The 24,815-nt window shown below is 39.4% G+C and overlaps 2 protein-coding genes across 2 annotated transcripts; both read right to left on the reverse strand.

The window, feature by feature from the left end:
* Nucleotides 1-1,848: 1,848 nt before the first annotated feature.
* On the reverse strand, nucleotides 1,849-3,038 carry LOC109475994. The gene is made up of 2 exons (XM_019776803.1): nucleotides 2,442-3,038; nucleotides 1,849-1,915 (listed from the first exon to the last, which is right to left on the reverse strand). Exons 1-2 carry the CDS (start codon nucleotides 2,924-2,926, stop codon nucleotides 1,849-1,851), a joined length of 552 nt encoding a protein of 183 aa, XP_019632362.1. The 5' UTR covers nucleotides 2,927-3,038.
* Nucleotides 3,039-19,845: 16,807 nt separating this feature from the next.
* Nucleotides 19,846-23,661, reverse strand: LOC109476044 (leucine-rich repeat-containing protein 15-like). The gene is made up of 4 exons (XM_019776870.1): nucleotides 23,360-23,661; nucleotides 23,075-23,148; nucleotides 22,834-22,917; nucleotides 19,846-22,257 (listed from the first exon to the last, which is right to left on the reverse strand). The coding sequence occupies exon 4, from the start codon at nucleotides 22,240-22,242 to the stop codon at nucleotides 20,155-20,157; it is 2,088 nt and encodes a 695-aa protein (XP_019632429.1). The 5' UTR covers nucleotides 22,243-22,257; nucleotides 22,834-22,917; nucleotides 23,075-23,148; nucleotides 23,360-23,661; the 3' UTR covers nucleotides 19,846-20,154.
* Between the last annotated feature and the right edge of the window lie 1,154 nt (nucleotides 23,662-24,815).

Raw genomic sequence — 24,815 nt, forward strand, 5'->3', positions numbered from 1 at the left:
CTTGCTTCTGCTGCAGATTTCAATTGTTTTCATATATGATTTCATGATCGAGAGATTGAACAACCAAAGTCTGGTCGTACTACAAAACGTTATTCTTTCGTTTTAAAAACAACAAGGGTCAAACTCTCATACTACGTGCATGAAAGAAGATGGCGTATGTATATTCTACATGAACTTCAATAAACTTTTATCGCTATCGTGCAAAATTCTGTAATGCGGAAACTGACCTGATCGTGATGTGAGAAGACCCAAAAGCAGACTCCGGGGAACTAGCAAGATCTCTGAGTCTGAGTATGAGGGAAACCGTGTAAGAAACCGTTTTTAACAAATGTCACGTGGTGCATTGCGACAAAATAAGCGTTCGTCATTGGTCCAATCCTATTAACGTCATCTCTCACACGTACATTGTAACTAAGAAACCAGTCTGTCATACAATTTACACATTCCCATTTCCGCCATAATGGCCTTGGCCCACCATACTAGCATCTGCAGATAGTAGATACAGTTAGTGGCACTTTTTTTTACAAACATGGCTTCTCTGCCCACTCCTATATATTAAATATGGCGAAGACAAGTAGTAGGTAGTCCATAATCCGATAGTTTTATTCACACATCTTTATATAAATTCATAGTTTTTAGATGAATGCCTATACAAATTCCGCTTGTCTCTAAAGAAAAGTAGTGAATGTTACCTTCAACGTCTGACTGTTTTTAAAATCCATCCAGTTGCTTGTGTAACAATTTCACAAGGTTACTATGTTCGTCATTCCGAAAGCCTTGAGGAGGGAGGCAATGAATAAAATCTAGTTGTGAAGTGTCAAGGAATCTGCACAGTGTGCAATATTCATGATGTAGCCATCTTGATGCCACAAGGACCGCAGTTTTACAATGTATTGTATGTTACTTTATATGTATTCTATTCTTTTGTTGTAACCTGTACTTAACCCAGCGGGTATGTGTGTACAATAGAGGTTTTCATTCATTCATCATTTCTGGGAAATACCTCAGTATCTTGCCACGTAACATTCTTCGGCTCCCTCCCCGAATTCTTCATCTTCACTGATGAAACATAGTAACGGTGTCGGTAACTGAACTTGGTAAAGATCGGTGACCTATCTAATGTGAACTGGTAACACTATCAATAGTTTATCGTGCTAAACCCCATTTGGTTAAACCACATTTGAGTTAAACCTCTCATGTCAGTCTAGTGTGTGGGCAGTGGCGAAGCTGGTTTCAACTTAATGGGCGTAACTTTCCAATGCTGATGTAGTAGCTGGTGATGTCTAAAACTTTCAGTGGCGTCATCATTAACAATTGTCGATGTGCATAACGTTATTACCATTATAACTGTCGATACGTATATAAATTTTTTCCTCTGTTTATTCAAATCATGGAGACAAGTACAAGTACAAGTACAAGTACAAGTACATATACATACACAACTACTTTTAACAAAAAAAATTTTACAGCCATATCCCCAAACTACACGGACCAATCACAAAGACAGAAACTAAAAAATGATGTCTAAATCACTTAGACACAAACAGGTCTTTAGACTGCCATAGATATCACAGATGAAGTTTCTTGACATTGTTGTCTTCGTCAGAAGGACTATGAAATTGTCTCGCGGGTTTTTGGTGAGATAAACTATTACCAAAGGTCTGTGCGTTTGGATGGAACATAGGTCTGAATTAGGGCACCCCCCGTTAGTATTAACTTATTACGCTGATCACAGCTTTCTGCTTTGTCTGAACATTGACTGAACCGACATGAGCGACTTTACTAGATCATCTATCTCATCTACGTTTGAGACTTATTTTTGCTGACCTGCACTAGATTAAGAAATGCTCACTCGTCCGTTATCGTTGCTGGACAACTTCGATATAGGACGCCCAAGTCCTCCGTAGTACTGGTACTGTCACGTACCGAGGTAATGTTTTAAGATTGCTGTCCATACAAGCTTTTACATGCTATCTCTCAGCCTAGAATTTGAATGGGTAGTACCGGTACTGTCACATACCGAGTTGATGTTTTCAGGCTGCTGTTCATACAAGCTATTTCTTGGAATAGAATGGGTAGTACCGGTACTGTCACATACCGAGTTGATGTTTTCAGGTTGCTGTTCATACAAGCTATTTCTTGGAATAGAATTGGTAGTACCGGTACTGTCACATACCGAGTTGATGTTTTCAGGTTGCTGTTCATACAAGCTATTTCTTGGAATAGAATGGGTAGTACCAGTACTGTAACATACCGAGTTAATGTTTTCAGGTTGCTGTTCATACAAGCTATTTCTTGGAATAGAATGGGTAGAACCAGTACTGTAACATACCGAGTTAATGTTTTCAGGTTGCTGTTCATACAAGCTATTTCTTGGAATAGAATGGGTAGTACCAGTACTGTCACATACCGAGGTGATGTTTTCAGGTTGCTGTTCATACAAGCTATTTCTTGGAATAGAATGGGTCATTTCGACTGAATTTGCATTTACCGCACAGTAGTGAGGTGTTGGGTTACTCTGATTTATTTTTGTGTCTTCATACACCGAATTCGCTGTTGCTATACCGTACATCATTTCTTTCTCATCAGACTCAGCGTCTCCGTAATCCCCAGATGTATCAACATTACTGTACTGGTGGATATCGGCTTGTGTAGTAAGGGCCGTGTCAGCAGTAGAACGAGATAGTGCCTCTTCTATACTCGTAAATGACGTAGTTTCCTCCGATTGGAAACGTCGTAGGGAGAAAGTGTTCGTATCTAGTCCATCCTTTGCGTAATTGTCTGCTATATTGGGTACGGCAGGAACGCAGACAATCATAGCTTGCACTCCCACGTGTAATGTTGCATGAAGCGAGTTACTGTTAGTGTTATTTGGGTCGGCACTGGACCGTTTTCTCCAACGCATTACGAAAGCCGAAATAATCATCAGAAAGAAAATTATAGCAGGAACGTTAATGGCAACAATCAACAAAACGTTAGGTCCAGGTGCCTTTGTGGTTTCTAAAGTAATGTTGACAGGAACACAGAATTCATCATTACTTGACCCTAAACGAAACTCAGGTAAACAACACGACATATTCATGAAAGTGGAACAGTTGTCTAGTTTGTTTTTGTCTGCTGTTGCCGTTGAAATTGTGGTCTGGTGTTGCCGCTCCTCGCTATACTTCTTAACCATACACAATACAAAATCATATTTTGCTTTTAGTTGGCCTTTGTCTGCTACAAATGTGTAGACACCAGAGTCATTTACTGTTAAGTTTTTTATGCTGACAAGATTTGTGATATTGAGGCGTCCATTCGGGGTGTTCCAGTAGTAGGTAGCGGAACGTAACCTTCTACCAAACATTGAAACCCCCTTGGTGAAACCAGGTACAATTCTATTGCGTAATATTGTTAGTCTAGTAAGAATGCCATTATTTTCAGTTACCTTGAAGACTGAGGGGCGCATGCCGAAGTATTTAAATCCTACTTTGATAAGATAGCCTTTGTTAACGAACGATCGATTATTTATAGTGTTGGTTGAGTATAAATAGGCCTCAAATATATTAAATTTTGCATACGTAAACCTGTCTGGTTCATCTGGACAACTCAAAGGGTTTCCTCGCAAATCGTAAGAAGTTTCGTTCGGACGTAACGTTTTTATGTCTTTCGGTATGTGGCTGATGTTGTTTAATCTAAGCATGACCAAATAGAGACGTTTACTGGGGATTAACTGGATTGCCCGCATAGGAAATACAGATATACGGTTTCCTGAGAGTTCTAGAAACTCCAAACTTTCCAAACCGTGAAAAGCATGTTCTGATATGTGAGAAATGTAGTTATGTGAGAGGATGAGATTGGTCAACGTCGTGAGTGTAGAAAAAGTGAATCGACGAAGAGAAACTATGTCATTTCTGTCAGCATCAAGGTGGACTAGCTCACGAAGGCCTTGAAACGTCTGTGGAAATATGCTGTTTATCTTGTTGTTGTCGACATAAAGGTATCGTATTTCAGGAGTTTGATTAAAATAGCCGATATGAATTATTTTGTTATTTGACAACCTTAGAACGTAGGTGTCTGGCCTGATAGAGTCTATCGGGACGCTTGTTAAGTTTTGTCCTGTAAAATCAGTGACTTTTCCCAAACTAACTGTTAGCAAAGTAAAGATGATGACGACAGACAGGGATTCCATCTTGCGTCAAGGTACAATAGCCTGCAGTTAAAGCTTCCTGTGGATACAAACAAAAAGGACGAACAAACAATTACAAGAAAGAAACATTCGTTCTCTCAAGCACGGGTTTAGATCCATGGAAATGCATTTATTTCTTAATTGGACAAGGTAGGACGGCTGAAAGCCTCTGCCCAGGGCATTCACTAAATTGCCTATATATTGACCCAAGCTAGTCTATAATTTATCAATAGAAAGCTGATCTTATCCTTGAATACCAGAACTATATATTTGCCCTGCCTTTTTATGGAGATGAGTGAGTCAGATCTTTAAAAAATCACAATGTTAACAAAAATGGTACTCACCGGTTCCATCAAACGATTACTACTCGTAGCATGTTGTGGCGAAACTAGGTGATGAATACATATTTTCTGTGGATAATTTGAAGTAGAGCAATCGCAAAGAGACAACTAACCTGAGGGACACTAAACGGTAGTTGAGGCTTTTTGAAACTACACTTGCTTCTGCTGCAGATTTCAATTGTTTTCATATATGATTTCATGATCGAGAGATTGAACAACCAAAATCTGGTCGTACTACAAAACGTTATTCTTTCGTTTTAAAAACAACAAGGGTCAAACTCTCATACTACGTGCATGAAAGAAGATGGCGTATGTATATTCTACATGAACGTCAATAAACTTTTATCGCTATCGTGCAAAATTCTGTAATGCGGAAACTGACCTGATCGTGATGTGAGAAGACCCAAAAGCAGACTCTGGGGAACTAGCAAGATCTCTGAGTCTGAGTATGAGGGAAACCGTGTAAGAAACCGTTTTTAATAAATGTCACGTGGTGCATTGCGACAAAATAAGCGTTCGTCATTGGTCCTTCCTATTAACGTCATCTCTCACACGTACATTGTAACTAAGAAATCAGTCTGTCATACAATTTACACATTCCCGTTTCCGCCATAATGGCCTTGGCCCACCATACTAGCATCTGCAGATAGTAGATTCAGTTAGAGGCACTTTTCTTTACAAACATGGCTTCTCTGCCCACTCCTATATATTAAATATGGCGAAGACAAGTAGTAGGTAGTCCATAATCCGATAGTTTTATTCACGCATCTTTATATAAATTCATAGTTTTTAGATGAATGCCTATACAAATTCCGCTTGTCTCTAAAGAAAAGTAGTGAATGTTACCTTCAACGTCTGACTGTTTTTAAAATCCATCCAGTTGCTTGTGTAACAATTTCACAAGGTTACTATGTTCGTCATTCCGAAAGCCTTGAGGAGGGAGACAATGAATAAAATCTAGTTGTGAAGTGTCAAGGAATCTGCACAGTGTGCAATATTCATGATGGAGCCATCTTGATGCCACAAGGACGGCAGTTTTACAATGTATTGTATGTTACTTTATATGTATTCTATTCTTTTATTGTAACCTGTACTTAACCCAGCGGGTATGTGTGTACAATAAAGGTTTTCATTCATTCATCATTTCTGGGAAATACCTCAGTATCTTGCCACATAACATTCTTCGGCTCCCTCCCCGAATTCTTCATCTTCACTGATACTAACGGTGTTGGTAACTGAACTTGGTAAAGATCGGTGACCTATCTAATGTAAACTGGTAACACTATCAATAGTTTATCGTGCTAAACCCCATTTGGTTAAACCACATTTGAGTTAAACCTCTCATGTGAATCTAGTATGTGGTCAGTGGCGAAGCTGGTTTCAACTTAATGGGCGTAACTTTCCAATGCTGATGTAGTAGCTGGTGATGTCTAAAACTTTCAGTGGCGTCATCATTAATAACAATTGTCGACGTGCATAACGTTATTACAATAACTGTTGATACGTATATACATTTTTTCTTCTGTTTATTCAAATCATGGAGACAAGTACAAGTACAAGTACATATACATACACAACTACTTTTAACAAAAAACTTTTACAGCCATAACCCCAAACTACACGGACCAATCACAAAGACAGAAACTAAAAAAATGATGTCTAAATCACATAGACACAAACAGGTCTTTAGACTGCCATAGATATCACAGATGAAGTTTCTTGACATTGTTGCAGAATGAAGCTTAAATCCATGTACAATAAAGGTTTATTTGTTTAATTCATACCCTATTAAAGCCCATATAAATACTCATGTTAAACATGTTCACTTAAAGAGTCTGAAGGAGACATTAATTTCAGATATTTTCAGATTTCAGTAATGTGATGAATACCAGAAGCCCCTGTCTTTCTTTGATATTCAACATGCTAGGATACATACATCAGATACAATCTAAAAATATAAACAATCACCATAACATCATTACATCAGTTGTTCAAATGTATATACAGTTGTACTTCACGCTGTTGGCCAGATTTATAAGAAAAAGTTCCCGCTCTACCTTTCCATTTGATACGATTATTGCCATGACTGCTTGAAGTCAAACACTATGAAATACAAATGAGGAGTGCATAAAAAAATTTCTGTAAGCGTATATGTTTCAGAATAAAATTGGTTAAGAAAACAACTTCTCAAGATCCTTCAAATTGTTCTCTATATGTACATAGAAATACACTAGTCAACCAATGATTATACCAGCAAATACAGTACACATTATAAGTCGGCTAAATCACACAAGAATACTCAGAAGGTTAACACCGACTCTGATTTAATAGCTCTGTAGATAGAATACAGACAGTGCTGCATGTTTTAACCCTAAACAGTACACCTGGTGTCCGCGCGGACCCCAGCACTATATATTCTGTAATATCTTTTTTGTTTCTAAACATTTTTTTCTGAAATTTTAGGTAATTGTCACCCACAAAGTTGTCTCTCAATACAGTGCAGAAAACTCCGTTTCTATCATTTCTAAAAAAATTATATCTGATTTTCTTTTGGGGTCCGCGCGGACCCCAGCCGGCTTTCGATCATAATGGATACACTGGGGTTCTTATACATTACCTTATTTCCGTTTTTATATGTTTTTATGCACTCATCGTATGTCTACCAAGTTTTCAGAGAATGGTGTAGTAATAGAATTAAATTTTAATAACTTTGGTGTAATTATGACGTCATATGACGTCAGAGCTAATAATATAATCCGCCATATTGGATTTTGACCAATGACGTCATCAAATTAGCATATTCTATGCATGTAAAATGATCTAACTTATATTTAATTATGTAAGATGTTATTAATGTTGGAAAAGAAGTGTAATTTAATATAAAACTCAGAAAATTTTTATGTTTAAACCAAAATTACTTCTATTTTCAAAAAAACTGCCTGCTAGAAACCCGTTGCCATGGCAACACAAGAAAACATCAACTTACTAGTATTAAACTAATAGGAACTTTTTTCCAGATACATTTTAGGAAAGGTCTCCAAATTTGATACTTCTAGCGCAAGCCGTTTAGCCGCTATCTGAGATCAAAGTTGGGCCTCAAAAGCCCCTTCAGTCTGAAATGGGCTTAAAAATCGGGTATTTCTTCTTGTCTTCTTTTCTTCACCAAAAAATAGAAAAAGTTCAAAATGTATGATTTTTGTATGTAATGTGGACACAGAGGTTCCCACGTCAGTTTGCAAAACAATTCAGCTGGTAGCATGTTAATAATTTCTAAAAATTAGCAAAAAACTGTTCTGGGGTCCGCGTGGACCCCAGGTGTACAGATTAATCAGTCCGGGAAGGTGTACTGTTGAGGGTTAAAGGTTTGATTTTTTGCAAGGAGCTTTACAATACCAAGAAGGTTATTAAACGTACCTCCTTTCTTCTAATGGAACTTAAGTGGCATATAATACATAGTATTAACTTATTACGCTGATCACAGCTTTCTGCTTTGTCTGAACATTGACTGAACCGACATGAGCGACTTCACTAGATCATCTATCTCATCTACGTTTGAGACTTATTGTTGCTGACCTGCACTAGATTAAGAAATGCTGCCATTGGTCACTCGTCCGTTATCGTTACAGGACAACTTCGATATAGGACGCCCAAGTCCTCCGTAGTACCGGTACTGTCACGTACCGAGGTAATGTTTTAAGATCGCTGTCCATACAAGCTTTTACAAGCTATCTCTCAGTCTAGAATTTGAATAGGTAGTACCGGTACTGCCACATACCGAGTTGATGTTTTCAGGTTGCTGTTCATACAAGCTATTTCTTGGAACAGAATAGGTAGTACCGGTACTGTCACATACCGAGTTGATGTTTTCAGGTTGCTGTCCATACAAGCTAAGTCTTGCAATAGAAAGGTTCATTTCGTCTGAATTTGCATTTACCGCACAGTAATGTGATGTTGAGTTACTCTGATTTAGGTTTGTGTCTTCATACACAGAATTTGCTGTTGCTATACCGTACATCATTTCTTCTTCATCGGGCGCAGCGTCTTCAAAATCCCCAGATGTATCAACAATACTGTACTGGTGGATTTCGGCTTGTGTAGCAAGGGCCGTGTCAGCAGCAGTACAAGATCGTGCCTCTTCTATAAATGACCGAGTTTCATCCGATTGGAAACGTCGTAGGGAGAGAGTGTTCTGATCTAGTCCATCCTTTGCGTAATTGACTGCTATATTGGGTACGGCAGGAACACAGACAATCATAGCTTGCACTCCCACGTGTAATGTTGCATGAAGCGAGTTACTGTTAGTGTTATTTGGGTCGGCACTGGTCCGTTTTCCCCAACGCATTACGAAAGCCGGAATAATCATCAGAAAGAAAATTATAGAAGAAACGGCAATGGCAACAATCAACAATACGTTAGGTCCAGGTGCCTCTGTGGTTTCTAAAGTAATGTTGCCAGGAACACAGAATTTGTCATCACTTGACCCAGGTAAACAACAGGACTTATTTATAAAACTGAAACAGTTGTCTAGTTTGTTTTTGTCTGCTGTTGCCATTGAAATTGTGGTCTGGTGTTGCCGTTCTTCGCTATGCTTCTTAACCATACACAATACAAAATCATATTTTGCTTTTAGTTCGCCTTTGTCTGCTACAAGAGTGTACGAACCAGAGTCATTTACTGTTAAGTTTTTGATGCTGACAAGATTTGTGATATTGAGGCGTCCATTCGGGGTGTTCCAGTAGTAGGTAGCGGAACGTAACCTTCTACCAAACATTGAAATCATCTTGGTTAAACGAGGTACAAGACTGTTGCTTAATATTGTTAGAATGCCATTATTTTCAGTTACCTTGAGGACTGAGGGGTGCATGCCGAAGTATTTAAATCGTTCTTTGATGAAATATCCTTTGCCAACGGACGATCGATTATTTATAGTGTTAGTTGTGTATAAAAAGGCCTCAAACTTATTTGCATACGGTAACCTGTCTAATTTGTCTGGACAACTCAAAGGGTTTCCTCGCAAATCGTAAGAAGTTTCGTTCGGACGTAACGTTTTCAAGTCTTTCGGTATGTGGCTAATATTGTTTAATATAACTATGACCAAATAGAGATGTTTACTGGGGATTAATTTGATAGCCCACATCGGAAATACAGATAGACGGTTTCCTGAGAGTTCTAGAAACTCCAAACTTTCCAAACCGTGGAAAGCATGTTCTGATATATGAGAAATGTAGTTATGTGAGAGGATGAGATTGGTCAACTTCGTGAGTGTAGAAAAAGTGAATCGACGAAGAGAAGCTATGTCATTTCTGTCAACATCAAGGTGGACTAGCTCACGAAGGCCTTGAAACGTCTGTGGAAATATGCTGTTTATCTTGTTGTTGTCGACATAAAGGTATCGTATTTCAGGAGTTTGATTAAAATAGCCGATATGAATTATTTTGTTATTTGACAACCTTAGAACGTAGGTGTCTGGCCTGATAGAGTCTATCGGGACGCTTGTTAAGTTTTGCCCTGTAAAATCAGTGACTTTTCCCAAACTAACTGTTAGCAAAGTAAAGAAGATGACGATAGACAGGGATTCCATTTTGCGTCACGGTACAATAGCCTGCAGTTAAAGCTTCCTGTGGATACAAACAAAAGAACGAACGAACAATTACAACAGAAACCACAGAAAAAAGCGCTCTCTCAAGTAGAGCCTGAGGTTTAGGCCTCGGTTTATATTTCAATGTGTTAAGTGTTTTACTTGGCTTTCTTTTCTGTAAGGCCACACCGACTTAATTTTATGGATGACATCCGCGCGCGCATCGATTTTCGCCTGTTCTCACAAAACAAAGAAGAAAAAAAAAAAAGATCACGTCATCCGGGACTCTGGCCTGGATAGTCCACGGTAGCTTACTATATAGCGACAGTACGGAGCCGGTGGTAACTCTGGAGAATGCCGCCCAGGCTACCAAACTCCAAAGGTCCACGACTCACTAGGTGTGGCCTAATGGTATCTGTTTTTTGCCAGCAAAAAGGGGGTATGAGATCATGCCCTGCCAACAATAGGTAATACTATCTTGCCAATTTGATTTTATCTAGCAGCCATCAAACGATCTGCTTGGAGATTACCAAAAAATGTTCTTCGTTGCAAGGAACAGCAACAAGAAGTCGTTCTTGTTATAAAACAAATAAGGAACAAAAGACTCATGCTACGTGCACGACCAAAGATGGGGAAGATGATTTTAACATTCCCCTCCCATAGAGACAAATATTTCAGTTACCATACAAAATCACAATAGACTCCGCAAGCAGGATGTTCCAATTTAAACTTTTACAATAGTTTCTTGCTACCAACAGAATGTTGTATGTTTGGAATATCAAAAGTATTTCGAAATGTTCTATATGTGGGGAGGATGAAGAAACAACTAAACACTTTTTTTGGAATTGTTACATTGTATTTTCATTTTGGAAAAAGGTTTAAATTTGGTAATTTCATAACGGGACACTACTTGAATATTAGTTACCCATTGGATGTGTTGTTGGGTAATTTGCCGGGCGAGGCGCCAATCACCGCTAACGTTATAATTCTATTGGGCAAAATATATATTTTTAAAAGCCGCGAGACAGCAAAGCTATCCATCCACACTTTTATAGATTTTGTTAAAAATGTACACCGAATGGAAAAGCATATAGCAACAGTTACCAAAATAGGTAAACATAACAAAAAGTGAGAACTTTTATGCCCTTTACTTGTTTAAGAATTTTCAAATACGAATAGTAAGTAATGTGTGTTTTGGTGTGTGTGTGTGTGTGTGTGTGTGTGTGTGTGTGTGTGTGTGTGTACTGTTGTTTTACTGTCTATGTATATTTTTTGTTTTGTCGAATAAAGCCTTGTCTTAAAAAGATGGAATATGCTACATGAACGTGTCCAATAAAAACGGTGAAGGAAGACTTCAATCGTGGATGGTGCAAAATTGTGTAATGTGGAAACTTACCTGATCGTGATGTTCGAAGGCTCAAAAGAGGGGAGAACCAGCTAGATCTCTGTCTGCGTATGAAGTAGACCGCCGAAGAAACCGTTTTTTATCGAATGTCATGTGGTGCATTGCGACAGAATAAGCGTCCGTCATTGGCCGTTTGGTGCACCGTGCATTGCAAACGTCACCTCTTACAAGTAACTAATAAGCGGGACGGAGTGTTGTAAACAGCCTACAAATTAGTCTATGTAGCTACCATACAACTTACACATTTCCCATGTCGGCTTTCCTGGCCTTGGGCCACCATAATAACATCCTTAGATGGGGGGGGGGGATTACAGCTAGGGGCACTTTCTTCTTTTTACTCCGTGAAGGAGGTCAGGACCTCCGGACGGAGTGTTGTAAACAGCCCACAAATTAGTCTATATTGCTACCATACAAGTTACACATTTCCCATGTCTGCTTTCCTGGCCTCGGGCCACCATACTAACATCCTCAGATGGGGGATGCAATCAATTAATCAATCAATCAATCAATCAATCAATCAATCAATCTTTATTGCGCAACAATTGCAACAGGTACAATGTATGGCAAGTATAGACAAGAATAACAATACTAAAATCTACTTCTAAATGACTAACTCTAGACGCTACGCTGTAATTGTGTACTATGAGTTATATAACATATATGGAACATGGATACAGTATTAACATCCATTCGAAGTGTCAGAGATGATATGGTTTCTTTTCTGGAGAGCGGAAGATATGAATTGGCCTATATATAAGGATATTGGTTCAGGACATGACATAAGTAAATTAAAAGTATCTGAGCTTGTTCTAGGTAAAGTAAGGTTTGAGTTACGTGAGATCATGTTCATAAGTGTCAGCCTTTCTTCAGTGTACGTGGGACAAAATTATAAGAAGTGAAATTCGTCTTCAACATTGTGTTTACATGTAGGACAGCGTCTCTGAGTGACAGTTAGAGGCACGTCCTTCTTTTTCTGTATCAACATTCAGTGGTGAAGGCATTTATTAGAAAGCCCATATTCCATAATCGTATTCACACATCTTCATATCAATTCATAAATCTTTAATAAATACCTACCGATTCTACTAGTCACTGGCGAAAATTAGTGGATGCTACCTGGAAGTTTTCAAAATCTATTAGTATCCAGTTACTGAAGTAACAATTTCCTTGTGTATGTTTCGCAAGGTTACTATGTTCTTCAATCTGGAAGCCTTGTGGGGAGAGACAATGAATAAAATCTAGCTGTACTCTCTCCGGGGCAAGGAACCTACACCTTGGCCATGGGTTATTCATGATGTAGTAATCCTGATGCCACAAGGACCGCAGTTTCATTTCCAAGGATGTCAACATTGATGAGTCCAAGGAAGTACCCAAGGGTGAGGATTATTGTCGGGAAAAACATTGCATTAGCCTGCATCAGATATACTTTTGTCCGATTGGAAACGTCGCAGGGAGAAAGTGCTCGTATCTAGTTCTTCCTTTGCGAAACTTTCTGCCTCAATCTGAAAGCCTTGAGAAGAGAGACAATGAATACAATCCAGCTGTACTCTCTCCGGGGCAAGGACCCTAAGGGTAAGGATTATTGTCGGGAAAACATTGCATTATCCTGCCTCAGATATCCGCCGGCCCACTTCCCGAATTCTGCATGTTCATAATTAAACATACTAACGGTGTTAGTAACTGAACTTGGTATATATAGGTTACTTTGATTGAATTTGCATTTACTGCACAGTAATGAGGTGTTGGGTTACTCTGATTTAGGTTGTGTCTTCATACACAGAATTTGCTGTTGCTATGCCATATGGCCTTACTTCCTCGACGGACTTAGTAGTTTCGTTCCGATTGGAAACGTCGTAGGGAGAAACTTGCTGCTCAATCTGCAAGCCTTCAGGAGGGAGACAATGAATACAATCTAGCTGTACTGTCTCCGGGGCAAGGAACCTACACCTTGGCCATGGGCTATTCGTGATGTAGTAATCCTGATGCCACAAGGATCGCAGTTTCATTTCCAAGAATGTCAACATTGATGAGTCCAAGGAAGTACCCAAGGGTAAGGATTATTGTCGGGAAAAACATTGCATTATCCTACCACATAACATCCGCCAGCCCCCTTCCCGAATTCTGCATGTTCATAATTAAACATACTAATGGTGTTAGTAACTGAACTTGGTATATATAGGTTACTTTGATTGAATTTGCATTTACTGCACAGTAGTGAGGTGTTGGGTTACTCTGATGTAGGTTTGTGTCTTCATACACAGAATTTACTGTTGCTATACCATACGGCCTTACTTCCTCGACTAACTCAGTATAGTAGTTTCGACCGATTGGAAACGTCGCAGGGAGAAAGTGTTCGGATCTAGCTCTTCCAAACTCAGTAGGGTTAAGTCATTTTCTGGGCCCCCAGTGAAATGGGCGTTGGCTCCCCTTGGCAACACATAGCAACCACCTTTGACCGCAATTTTCACAATTTTTCCCCATTGTTCGATAATTGCCCCCTCTCCACCCAGTGTGAAAACTTCTTAGGTAGGGTGCCGCTGGATGCTACCTGGCACCCTGTGGAGTGTGAACGGCCTTGGTGCTTGGCTGTCTAGAAAACCAAGCTAGGATGTGTATTGTAAGGAATTAACAATGCCACTTCAAAACGTTTTCCTGTGTCTATAAACTATTTCAAATGTTTAACTTTGATAGATCAACATTTCGACATACAGAAAGGCACATTATTATAGATCCATACAGAGCCTCAGCTGTTGTAATATTATATAAATATCATAGGCTTGTAGCCTGGCATAAGACATAATTTTGCAAGACTTCCAGGTAAATTACAGAAACCATAAATGTAGAAAATCAAATCAGATTTTTTTACCTGCTTGCAGAAACTGAGCTTCCCATCCGGCAAACCAGTAACGTTATAATTGTAACTTAGAATTGTGAATAATGTAGACATTCCCTCACTATAATCAAGGCCCTGGCCCTGCGTATTACTACAGTGTGATTCAAGACTCGAATCAAACTGTGATGAACTTGTACCCTTGCTGGTAGAAAATATTAACGACCAGGGGAGCAATTTCAACTTAGCCCAATTCTGTTGCGCTGACTCAGAAACTTTGAAACATATGTATCAGGCGAGGTCAACTGCGAGATTAAGCACTACGCATGCGTACGCGTGTTGACAGAGCAATTCAAAATGGCGTCTCCTGCCCAGCCATATCCTACATGTACATTGTACACGGGTAACGGTTGACAGTCTGGTTTTGTCTCTTTTGTTGAGAGTTGTGGATACACATGTACGTTTTGCTTAGTTTTTTCCCCCCAAAGGCACTGCTGTTATTTGAAAAGTCACATTTCATGATAGGTATGACCATGTTAATTTTTATGGAAACCACATGTGTATGTAGGTTGCACTTGAAAACTTCTGATAAGATAAAGAGAATTGTTTATACACCCCCCATACTTGTGAACATGTTTGTGTATTGTTTTTAAAACCAAGCCAAGCTGTGTCTGGCACGTATGCCACCGCCGGGTAAAGGTGTGAACAGCCAGGCCATTGTTCTGCCCAGGTAGTCTGCTCTCCTACCGTGAGGTGCTATACCAACAAATTGATTAGCCATATTGTTCCCAAATAACAACAAAGAGGTCATATTTCACATCTAGGGATGCCAAAAGTCTAAATTTTGTAGTCCGTTTTTTAATCAAGTGGTGCTTGCTCAGATTATATTATTCTAACTTACAACAAAGATGGTTGGAAAGAAGACAAGTTGTACAACAATCTCTCGTTGAGACCATTATCTTGGAGGATTCCAGTGCTCAGCTATGCCTTCATGAATATTTCCAATGGCATATTTTTGTCAATTTTTTTATATAATATGAAAAATCTTTGTTCTAGTTATAGTTCTAGACACAGCCTCAACGGGATGTTGTAGAGTTTTCTTTGCTGAATGCGTACATACCAAATTTGTCTTTAAAAAGGATGTCTCTGCGAAGCACGAGGTGTTTAAAGGTAGCTAAATTGACAAGTGCTTATTATATTAATATTGAGATATGGATAAGGTATATGTGAAACAAATGTGGTCAGATTGTATCTTAACAATATGCATCATCAAAACATGTCAGCAATTTTGGACAGAAAACATCAGGAAATTGTGAATTACGCATGAAAGTTGGGTCAGAAGTTAATTATGCTGGAGGGTCAAAATTGACTTAACCTTACTGAGAAACTTTCTGCTCCATTTCAAAGCCTTGAGGAGAGAGACAATGAATACAGTCTAGCTGTACTGTCTCCGGGGCAAGGAACCGACACCTTGGCCATGGGTTATTCGTGATGTAGTAATCCTGATGCCTCAAGGACCGCAGTTTCATTTCCAAGGATGTCAACATTGATGAGTCCGAGGAAGTACCCAAGGGTGAGGATTATTGTCGGGAAAAACATTGCATTATCCTACCTCAGACATCCGCCAGCCCCCTTCCCGAATCGTGCATGTTTGCATCATTGCATTATGCTATTATATCCTACCACATAATATCCGCCAGCTCTCTGCATGTTCATAATTAAACATGGTAACGGTCCTGGTAACTGAACTTGGTATAGTTCAGACTGTTCAGTGACCTAACTGTACCAAGAACTGGTAACAATATCACCAGTTTGTTAGATTAAACCTCATTTTGGTTAAACCCTACTGTGTAAACCCTATTGTGTAAATCACACGAAGTAAACCTCACATGGCTATCGCATTTAAAAAATAAAGTAACAGTGAATACAATCATACTGTCAAGCTTTCCAATGAAAAAAAAACAGACACGGGAATGATTCAGATTGTATTCATTGCACCATTTAATGTACTGAACCATCAATGCGTCCAATTCAATCAAAGTTTTTTTTTTGTTCACACAAAACGAAAATGGAGATGTCTGATTGACATTCACACTGAAGGGCAGACATATACACCTTTGAGGGACACCAGCGATGATTTGAAATAATTATAATAATGATATAAATGTAAACATTGTTCTCCTTGGAAGACCAACAGACCAGATGTTGCGAAATTGACTTTTTCTTTCCTTATGTACAACAAAAAAAACAAGTAATTTACTGACACTAGGCTTAAAAGTATCAGCCTTCCACATAATACACCCCATGGTCTATGAATTGAAGTCAAGCGCTTCACCATGAATATACTTAATCACAAATTACTACATGTAGTAATGACAGTCAATTTCCTCGATACAATATTATCATATTCAGCTAATATTTTCTCATCTTATAATTACATACAATTTACGATGGGTGTTCCTTAAATGTTCTCTTCACGGTTTAAAGTAATCCTCTGTTTATGCATTACAATATTAATATACTAGAGAGGCCGACATTTTGCTTGGGAGCAAATACAGCATATTTCAGTCCATCTCCCTCCCACGCAAAAGTGGACTATTCCAAACTTACCCCAGTGTAAAAACTGGCAAAGATTCTCAAATAAATGGATTATATAGTAGCTATGTAATTAAGAACAAAGATGCAAGAGCAAGCACATTGAATATCGAAAGCTTTACTAGTCTTATTACAGGTATGCAAATACTAACAATGATGAGATTTGATACATTTTTAAAAGGTCTTAGGCACATAAAAATTGAATGTGTGGGTCATTACGCACGACTTACGTGCAATGTGACTTTAGGTAACCCGCTATGGAACACATGTTCCATGGCCAACGGCAGATGGAACAGGCCATTCTTTAGATAGAACATGGAACGGGTATAGCACTTTTGGCCCTTTTTTTGCTGAAAATAGCCATTAAAGTCCCCCAAATGAGTCATTTGGAAGTGGTGTATGCCAAATATGTGACTGCTATTCTGAAGACACATCTTCAAGGTACCCTTATACCGAATTTCAGATCATTTGGTTGTAAAACCAGGGCTCAGGATCCAAAAATCCATTTTTTTGGCGAAAAATGCCCCAAAAAAACCTTCATAAAAATTTTTCAAAGGCATGTATCAAAAAATGAAAAAAAACGACCTGGGGGTATTCGCCCACTCTACCTCCATCCCAAATTTCAAGTCATTTGGCTGAATGATGGCGGAGTTGAATCCCTTTGAGTGTTTGGCAGGAGAAGGAGAAGAAACATCAGAGAACACAATATATTTCATCCATACCATGGTATGGACTGAAATATAATAAAAGTAAGGAAAATACTGTATAGCCAAGTTCTGACTGGTAGTGTAAGATATTGGCTGTCAGTTACAATCATGACTAAGTCTTGTACAGTTCTCTATATATGTTATGGTATATTATAGATTCTGCTTCTCACTTTTTCATAGACTGCCAAAATTGACATCACAATTACAAGACATTTTTCTAGATACACTTACCATCAATTGGAAGCTAATTCAGCTGTTGGTATTAATTTAAAGTTAATTGAAGTTACAATATCATGTAGGTATATGTACAATGTCATGTATATTATGATACTAGTTTTACACATTTTGATACTTTGATAGGGCTGATAAGAAACTTGAAAGTTGAACAAAGTTGGTTTTCCAAAAACAGTATGTTGCAGATAGTATTGTCTTGCTTAATAATATGTAATTTAGGTACAATTCATAATCTGGATCATTCTGCACAGTTTGATAATGTTACTTTGGAAAACAATACACTTAGAAAATGTTTAAATCTGTTAAAAACATTCCATTTGCCCAGTATCTGTCCCTTACATTAGTTCAAGCTGCTAGACAGTGGGATATTTCTGTGGTTTTCAAGTTACAATCATTATAATAATAATTATACATGTACTAGGTATATGTACATGCATCTACATTTTACACACTTAAGTGTCATATTTCTGTGGTTATGGAGAAGTCAATTCAACATTTAGAACTTTATTCACTGCTGGACAGTTCACAGTAAGGAGCACGTCCTTATTTCTGTGCTCTGGGCTGAGAAAATGGATTTTCAAGGATATTATCCAATGTAGGGACCATGTAATATGTAGCCTCAAGGACAGCTATATTACATGTTGGCTGCATAAATGATATCCAGGCTGGTTTTTGCCTCCATGTATGGAGGATATTGTTTTTGTGTGTTTGTGTGTGTCTGACTGTGTGTTCGTACAATTGAGTGACACACGTGGGTGGAGGAATTTCCTAACCACAGACCACAAAAGGTCTGACATAGGAAGTTCCCAGAAACCAGTATTTTTATTTTATGACGATTTACCACATTTGTGGAAGGATTGACATAACAGGTGACTATCACCTCTTCAAAGATGTCAACCCCGAGACCAGACTGTAAGGCTTGAACCACTCACACCGGAAAGGTCCCCTACTCTTTTCGATAAGTGCGGTGGGTTCCGAAGTTTAACGTGCGTGGGGTGTGGCTCTCCCAAACACGGGACCTCCATTTAACATCCTATCCGAGGGACGTCCCTAGCCGAAGCTAGGTACTCATTTACACCTGAGTGAAGTGACGAAAGTCGTGTAAAGTGCCTTTCCCAATGGCACAAGATCGGTGACATGGGCAGGGTTCGAACCCACGACCTCTCGGGTGTTAGCCGAACGCACTACCGACTGCGCCACACGACCCCACAGTAGGAAGTTGGTCTGTAGTCCGTCATACAGATTTTAGTCTACCAAAATTTTCAGGAACTATATTAGCACCTCTATCCAATCATATGATAGAAAAATGTCCTCTTATATAAAATCATATATCTGGCAGTCGCACAGGTATCAGATTCTAAAGGGTTTGTTTTATTTAGACTTATAGAGTGATCTGCTAAATCTAAGTGGTCCTTTTACCAAGTGAACATTTTCAACAAATTATGCGCTGAGTAGGACAAAATGCATCAATTAGTATGATTGTCCAAACTAAAGTTTATGTTGGATCTGCATGTGTGGCTGGCTGGGTCTAGAGCTCACAATGCAAGGTTCCATTTTAAGGAATCAGGGGACTTCATCTCTCTTTCATTATATCATACCTATTAGGAAAGGAAAGGTCTCCCATGCCCTTATGCAGAGCGTAGGGTGGTGCCCATATCCATTTCTGTAGCCCTTGGGCGACACACAGTTTTGCAATGCACTACAGCAGGGGGCTGGTCCACTGGTAGTGCTGTGTGTTTGACCTTCCCACACTCTTTCTCATATGTGCTGAGTGCTAAGCAGAGAAAGAAGTGTGTACCAAAGTCTTTGGTATGACCAAGCCGGGGTTTGAACTCACGACCTCCCGGTTACAAAGCGAGCACTCTACCAATTGAGCTATTGCACCGGTATTATACCTATTAGGCCACACTGATTTAATATTATGGATAACATCCACGATTCCCCCTGTTCTAAAAAAAAATCATCACCTCTGACGCTCTGGCCTGGGTGCCATCCTCTGTAGTCCATGGTAGCTACATGTAGGGAGCCAGTTGTAACTATGGAGGACGGCACCCAGGCTGCTGGAGCCCCACGGAACCCAAGAAATCAGTACAGTGCCGACTCATAAAAGACCAGCATGTGCTGGCTTGTAAAAATCGCTATGTACCGCAAATTCACAATACCAGCTTTGTATTCCAGTTTTTGGGCTGGAATTTTTTTTAATTCGCCCACGCACTAGTTTGGGGGTTATGTCTTTAGAAGATGTAATCCATAAAATTAGGACAGTGTGGCCTTCGTTGCAGTTAACTGCTGTACATTAGTGTTTGTACAGTGGAAAGCATTTTGGTGCAGGCATCAGGGAGGAGTATTGTTCTTCCTCTACTTGTTCAGTCTGATTGTAAAAAATGATGCCACTGATGATGAGGGCAGTACCTGCTACTGAACCAAAAACAGCACCAAGAAGTGCAGGTAGGGACAAAGTGAGCGCAGGGTCGGTTTGTTTTGAAGGTGAAAAGACACCAGAAACAGGTGAAGATGTTATAGAAGAGTTATGGACAGTACTGGGTTCTGGGCTGTTTGTAGCCACTGTGGTAGGTGGAGGGGAAGTAACTGGGGACATCAAACCAGTTGTTGGACCTTCACAGATCAGATCTTCAGGACTGACATCTTTAAGCTCTAGCCCATGGAGGCTGTCAGGTTGGGAACAAGTGATCTGGTTTTCAAATGGATAAGACCCTGTCATTTTCAACCTAAAGCCCACCATCCTACAGTCACACTGCCAGGGGTTGTTGTCAATGATTACAGTAGAGATGGATGAAAGTATGTCATGGGCCACAGAGGGAAGGGTTGTGATGTTGTTGCCAGACAGGCTGAGGTCTCTCAGTTGCAGCAGATTTGCCAGTAAGTTAGATGGAATGGTTTGAATGTGGTTGTTGTACAGGTACAAGCTTCTCAGTTGTGGTGTTGAGTTAAAAGTTCCAGCCTGAATATCTGTGATGTCATTATATTGTACTTGAAGTTCCTGCAAGTTTCCCAGCCCTGTGAACATGTCAGATCTGAGGCTTGTTAACTTGTTGTTAGACAGGTACAGCCTTCTCAGTTGTGGTATCGAATTAAAGGTTCCATCCTGAATATCACTGATCTCATTATTGCGCAGCGAAAGGCCCCCCAAGTTTCCCAGCCCTGTGAACATGTCAAATCTGAGGGTTGTTAACTTGTTGTTATACAGTTCCAGCCTTCTCAGTTGTGGTGTTGGATTGAAAGTTCCAGCCTGAATATCACTGATCTCATTATAGGATAGAGAAAGTTCCTGCAAGTTTACCAGCCCCGTGAACATGCCAGATCTAAGGGTTATTAATTTGTTGTTATACAGGGCCAAGTTTTTCAGTTGTGGTGTATGATCAAAAGTTCCAGCCTGAATATCAGTGATGTCATTATTGTTTAGATAAAGGTTCTCCAAGTTCCCCAGCCCTGATAACATGTCAGATCTGAGGGTTATTAACTTGTTGTTATGCAGGGCCAAGTTTTTCAGTTGTGGTGTATGATCAAAAGTTCCAGCCTGAATATCAGTGATGTCATTATTTTGTAGCCAAAGTTGCTGCACGTTTCCCAGCCCTGTGAACATGTCCGTTCTGAGCACTGTTAACTTGTTGTGATGCAGCAACAAGTTTTCTAGTTGTGGTGTTGGATTGAAAGTTCCTGCCTGAATATCACTAGTACTTATGTCATTATTCTCTAGCGAAAGCCTCTCCAAGTTCCCCAGCCCTGTGAACATGTCAGATCTGAGGGTTGTTAATTTGTTGTTAGACAGTTCCAAGCTTGTCAGTTGTGGTGTTGAGTTAAAAGTTCCAGCCTGAATATCACTGATGTTATTCTTGTATAGACCAAGTGTCCACAAGTTTCCCAGCCCTGTGAACATGTCAGATCTGAGGGTTGTTAACTTGTTGCCATACAGGTACAAGTATCTCACCTGTTGTGTTGGATTGAAAGTTCCAGCCTGAATATCAGTGATGTTATTATTGGATAGAGAAAGGCTCTGCACATTTCCCAGTCCTGTGAACATGCCAGCTTTGAGGATTGTAAGGCGGTTTCCATAGAGATCTAAGCTCGTCAAGTTTGACAGGTGATAGAATGCCTGGCTGTTGATAGTAGAAATGCCATTGTAATCAATATGTAAAATCTCTAAGCTCCTATACCGTGAGAAATCAGACTGACTTAAAGTTGTAATTCTATTACTTCCCAAATTCAGGCTGGTGATGGTTGTCGGCAGGTCCTGAGGAACACTGGTGAGGCCCTGTCTCTGGCAGTTACAGTATGAAGCTGTGCAGCTGCAGGCTTCTGCAGTTCCCAACACCTTAAGGATGACCAGGAGGAACATCAGCAAACCTGCTGGCTTCTTATCCATGGTGGAGTCTATGTCCTGGTGCAATATTCAAGACATGACATGATACTGATGACAGATACCCAGTCCCAATCCCAGGTCAAATCAGAGCTGGGACGGGCTTCGCTGCATTGAGCTGCCTCCCTGTCCTTGTACATTATGTAGGGAAACCTTCTCTCCGTGGCAAAAACTCCCTCGGCAGCAAATCGTCCCTCGCGGCCGCATATTACTCGCGTCGCTCAGAGAAAAAATAACGCCGACGCCCAACAAGACTGCGAAGGAGGCTATGTAATTATGTGTAATACTAGCTAGGTACTACATGTAGGTAGGTAGGTAGGGAGTAATACTAGCACCATTGAACTCACTTGTCCTGTCCTTGCACTTGTCTAGGTCCACCCCTACCCTACCCTTTGTTTGCACAGAGTTACTAATCCGCGCAGCTGCTAATAATCCTCTTCTTAGAGGGATGAGCAGTATTGAAGGTAATGATGATGACGATACTAAACTGTACATGCTTGATTCTACATTTTAAAAGTCATAAAGAACATAACACTTCATTTGACTTTGTACTTGACTAGTCTTTGTACAAATGTAGGAAAGTAGGATCAAACTTACCTCGTTCCTGATGTGAAGATTGACACCTGTCAACTATCGGGTTGAAGACTCGCCTGCTGATTCTGTACACTTGGGCTGTCAAACCTGGAAACAATCATTGTAAAGAATTGACTTCAACATTTGTTTGAGTGCATGACTTTGAATACTCAATGAATAAACTTTACATACAAGAATCTTAATTACTGTTCCTATTTAATAGTACTTCTTTTAAAATTGTTTAGAAATTGATAGAGAAACATACCTAGATTATAGGGGTGCAGTGAAGATTGACAGCTGGTAGCCACAACCAGGGTTTCCCAATTATCTGCACAAAAACTGGAAACAACAATATTTAATTTAGGAAAGTGGTGCAGGTTATTGTTACAGTAGTTTAGTCACCCTGTTTGAAATCGGTGAATAGGATCCAGGCAGTAAGTTATTTACATAATGTGACATAAATGTACCCTTGTGAGTGCCTACCCCAAAAAAAATTCAAGTAAATGTACCTTTGCTGCCTACCCAAAAAAAAAACTTCATGTAAATGTACCTTGCAAGTGTATCCAAAGTTTCCTTGAAAGACAGAGCTTCAGACACAGCAAGGTCAGTTGGATGTCTTCTCTCCTTGGACCTGCTGAGCTTGAAAGTCTTAAGTTTCCACTATTTAACAGCTGCGTCACAACTAGTCACTAACTCTGACTTGTACTTTGAACATGGTATGACAATCATGGTACTCTTGACTGGACATTGATCTGGATGGTTAAATATTCATTAGGATATGTGCTCAGTATCATGTGCACAAACATGCATTCATATATATGGCATTATAAGTTTCACAGTCACCCACCCACTCATTTATACACATGTAAGAGACACATTCACACACACAAATTCCTTCACAAACACACACAGACACAAACGCACACACTCACACAAACACACACACACACACACACACACACAACACACACACACACACACACACACACACACACACACACACACACACACACACACACACACACACACACACACACACACACACGCACACATGCACACATGCACACACAGAGTCACACACACACACACACACACACACATACAAACACACACAAACACACACACACACAAACACAAATACACACACACACACACACATACATACACACACACACATACAAACACACACACATAGACACACACCACACACACAAACACACATCTACACAGACACACAAACACACACGAAAACCTGTTAATGTGAGTAAATCACTGAATTTAGTGTAATTAATTAAGCATCCCTAAATGACACAAAGTTAATCATATAAAGATTAATCAATGATATATCAACTTCATAAACACCACAAAAAGCTAATTACATACACACGTACATTAGTACATGCTTGACTATGTACTTGTGTACTTGTACAAAATAACGGTGAAATAAAGTCAGCTACTTACATTTGTAAATCTATATATTAATTGACGTAAGTTACTGCAAACTATCAGAACTACTGTCACAGTGGCTACATGTACAAATGTATGACAGTAACCAAGACAAGTTTCATGTACTCTTCAACTGACAAAGAATTGAAGTATTGTGCTCGCTCATAGTACATTAAGAAGGTAGTCTGACCTAATCCAGATTATAATAAAAGTAAGGAAAATACTGTCTAGCCAAGTTCTGACTGGTAGTGTAAGATATTGCCAGGCAGTTACAATCATGACTAAGTCTTGTACAGTTCTCTATATATGTTATGGTATATTATAGATTCTGCTTCTCACTTTTTCTTAGACTGTCAAAATTGACATCACAATTACAAGACATTTTTCTAGATACACTTACCATCAATTGGAAGCTAATTCAGCTGTGAGGATTGAACATTTTACATGTCATCTTGGTAATATACATATTATGCACATGCATCTACAATATTTGCACACTTTGATAAAACTTTGACAGGGCTGATTAGGTATAGTTGACATTTTGGCAAGGTTGGTTTTCC

The sequence above is a fragment of the Branchiostoma belcheri genome, unplaced genomic scaffold (genome assembly GCF_001625305.1).
Source record: "Branchiostoma belcheri isolate BF01 breed outbred unplaced genomic scaffold, Haploidv18h27 scaffold36, whole genome shotgun sequence".
In the NCBI taxonomy this organism is placed as follows: Eukaryota; Metazoa; Chordata; class Leptocardii; order Amphioxiformes; family Branchiostomatidae; genus Branchiostoma; species Branchiostoma belcheri.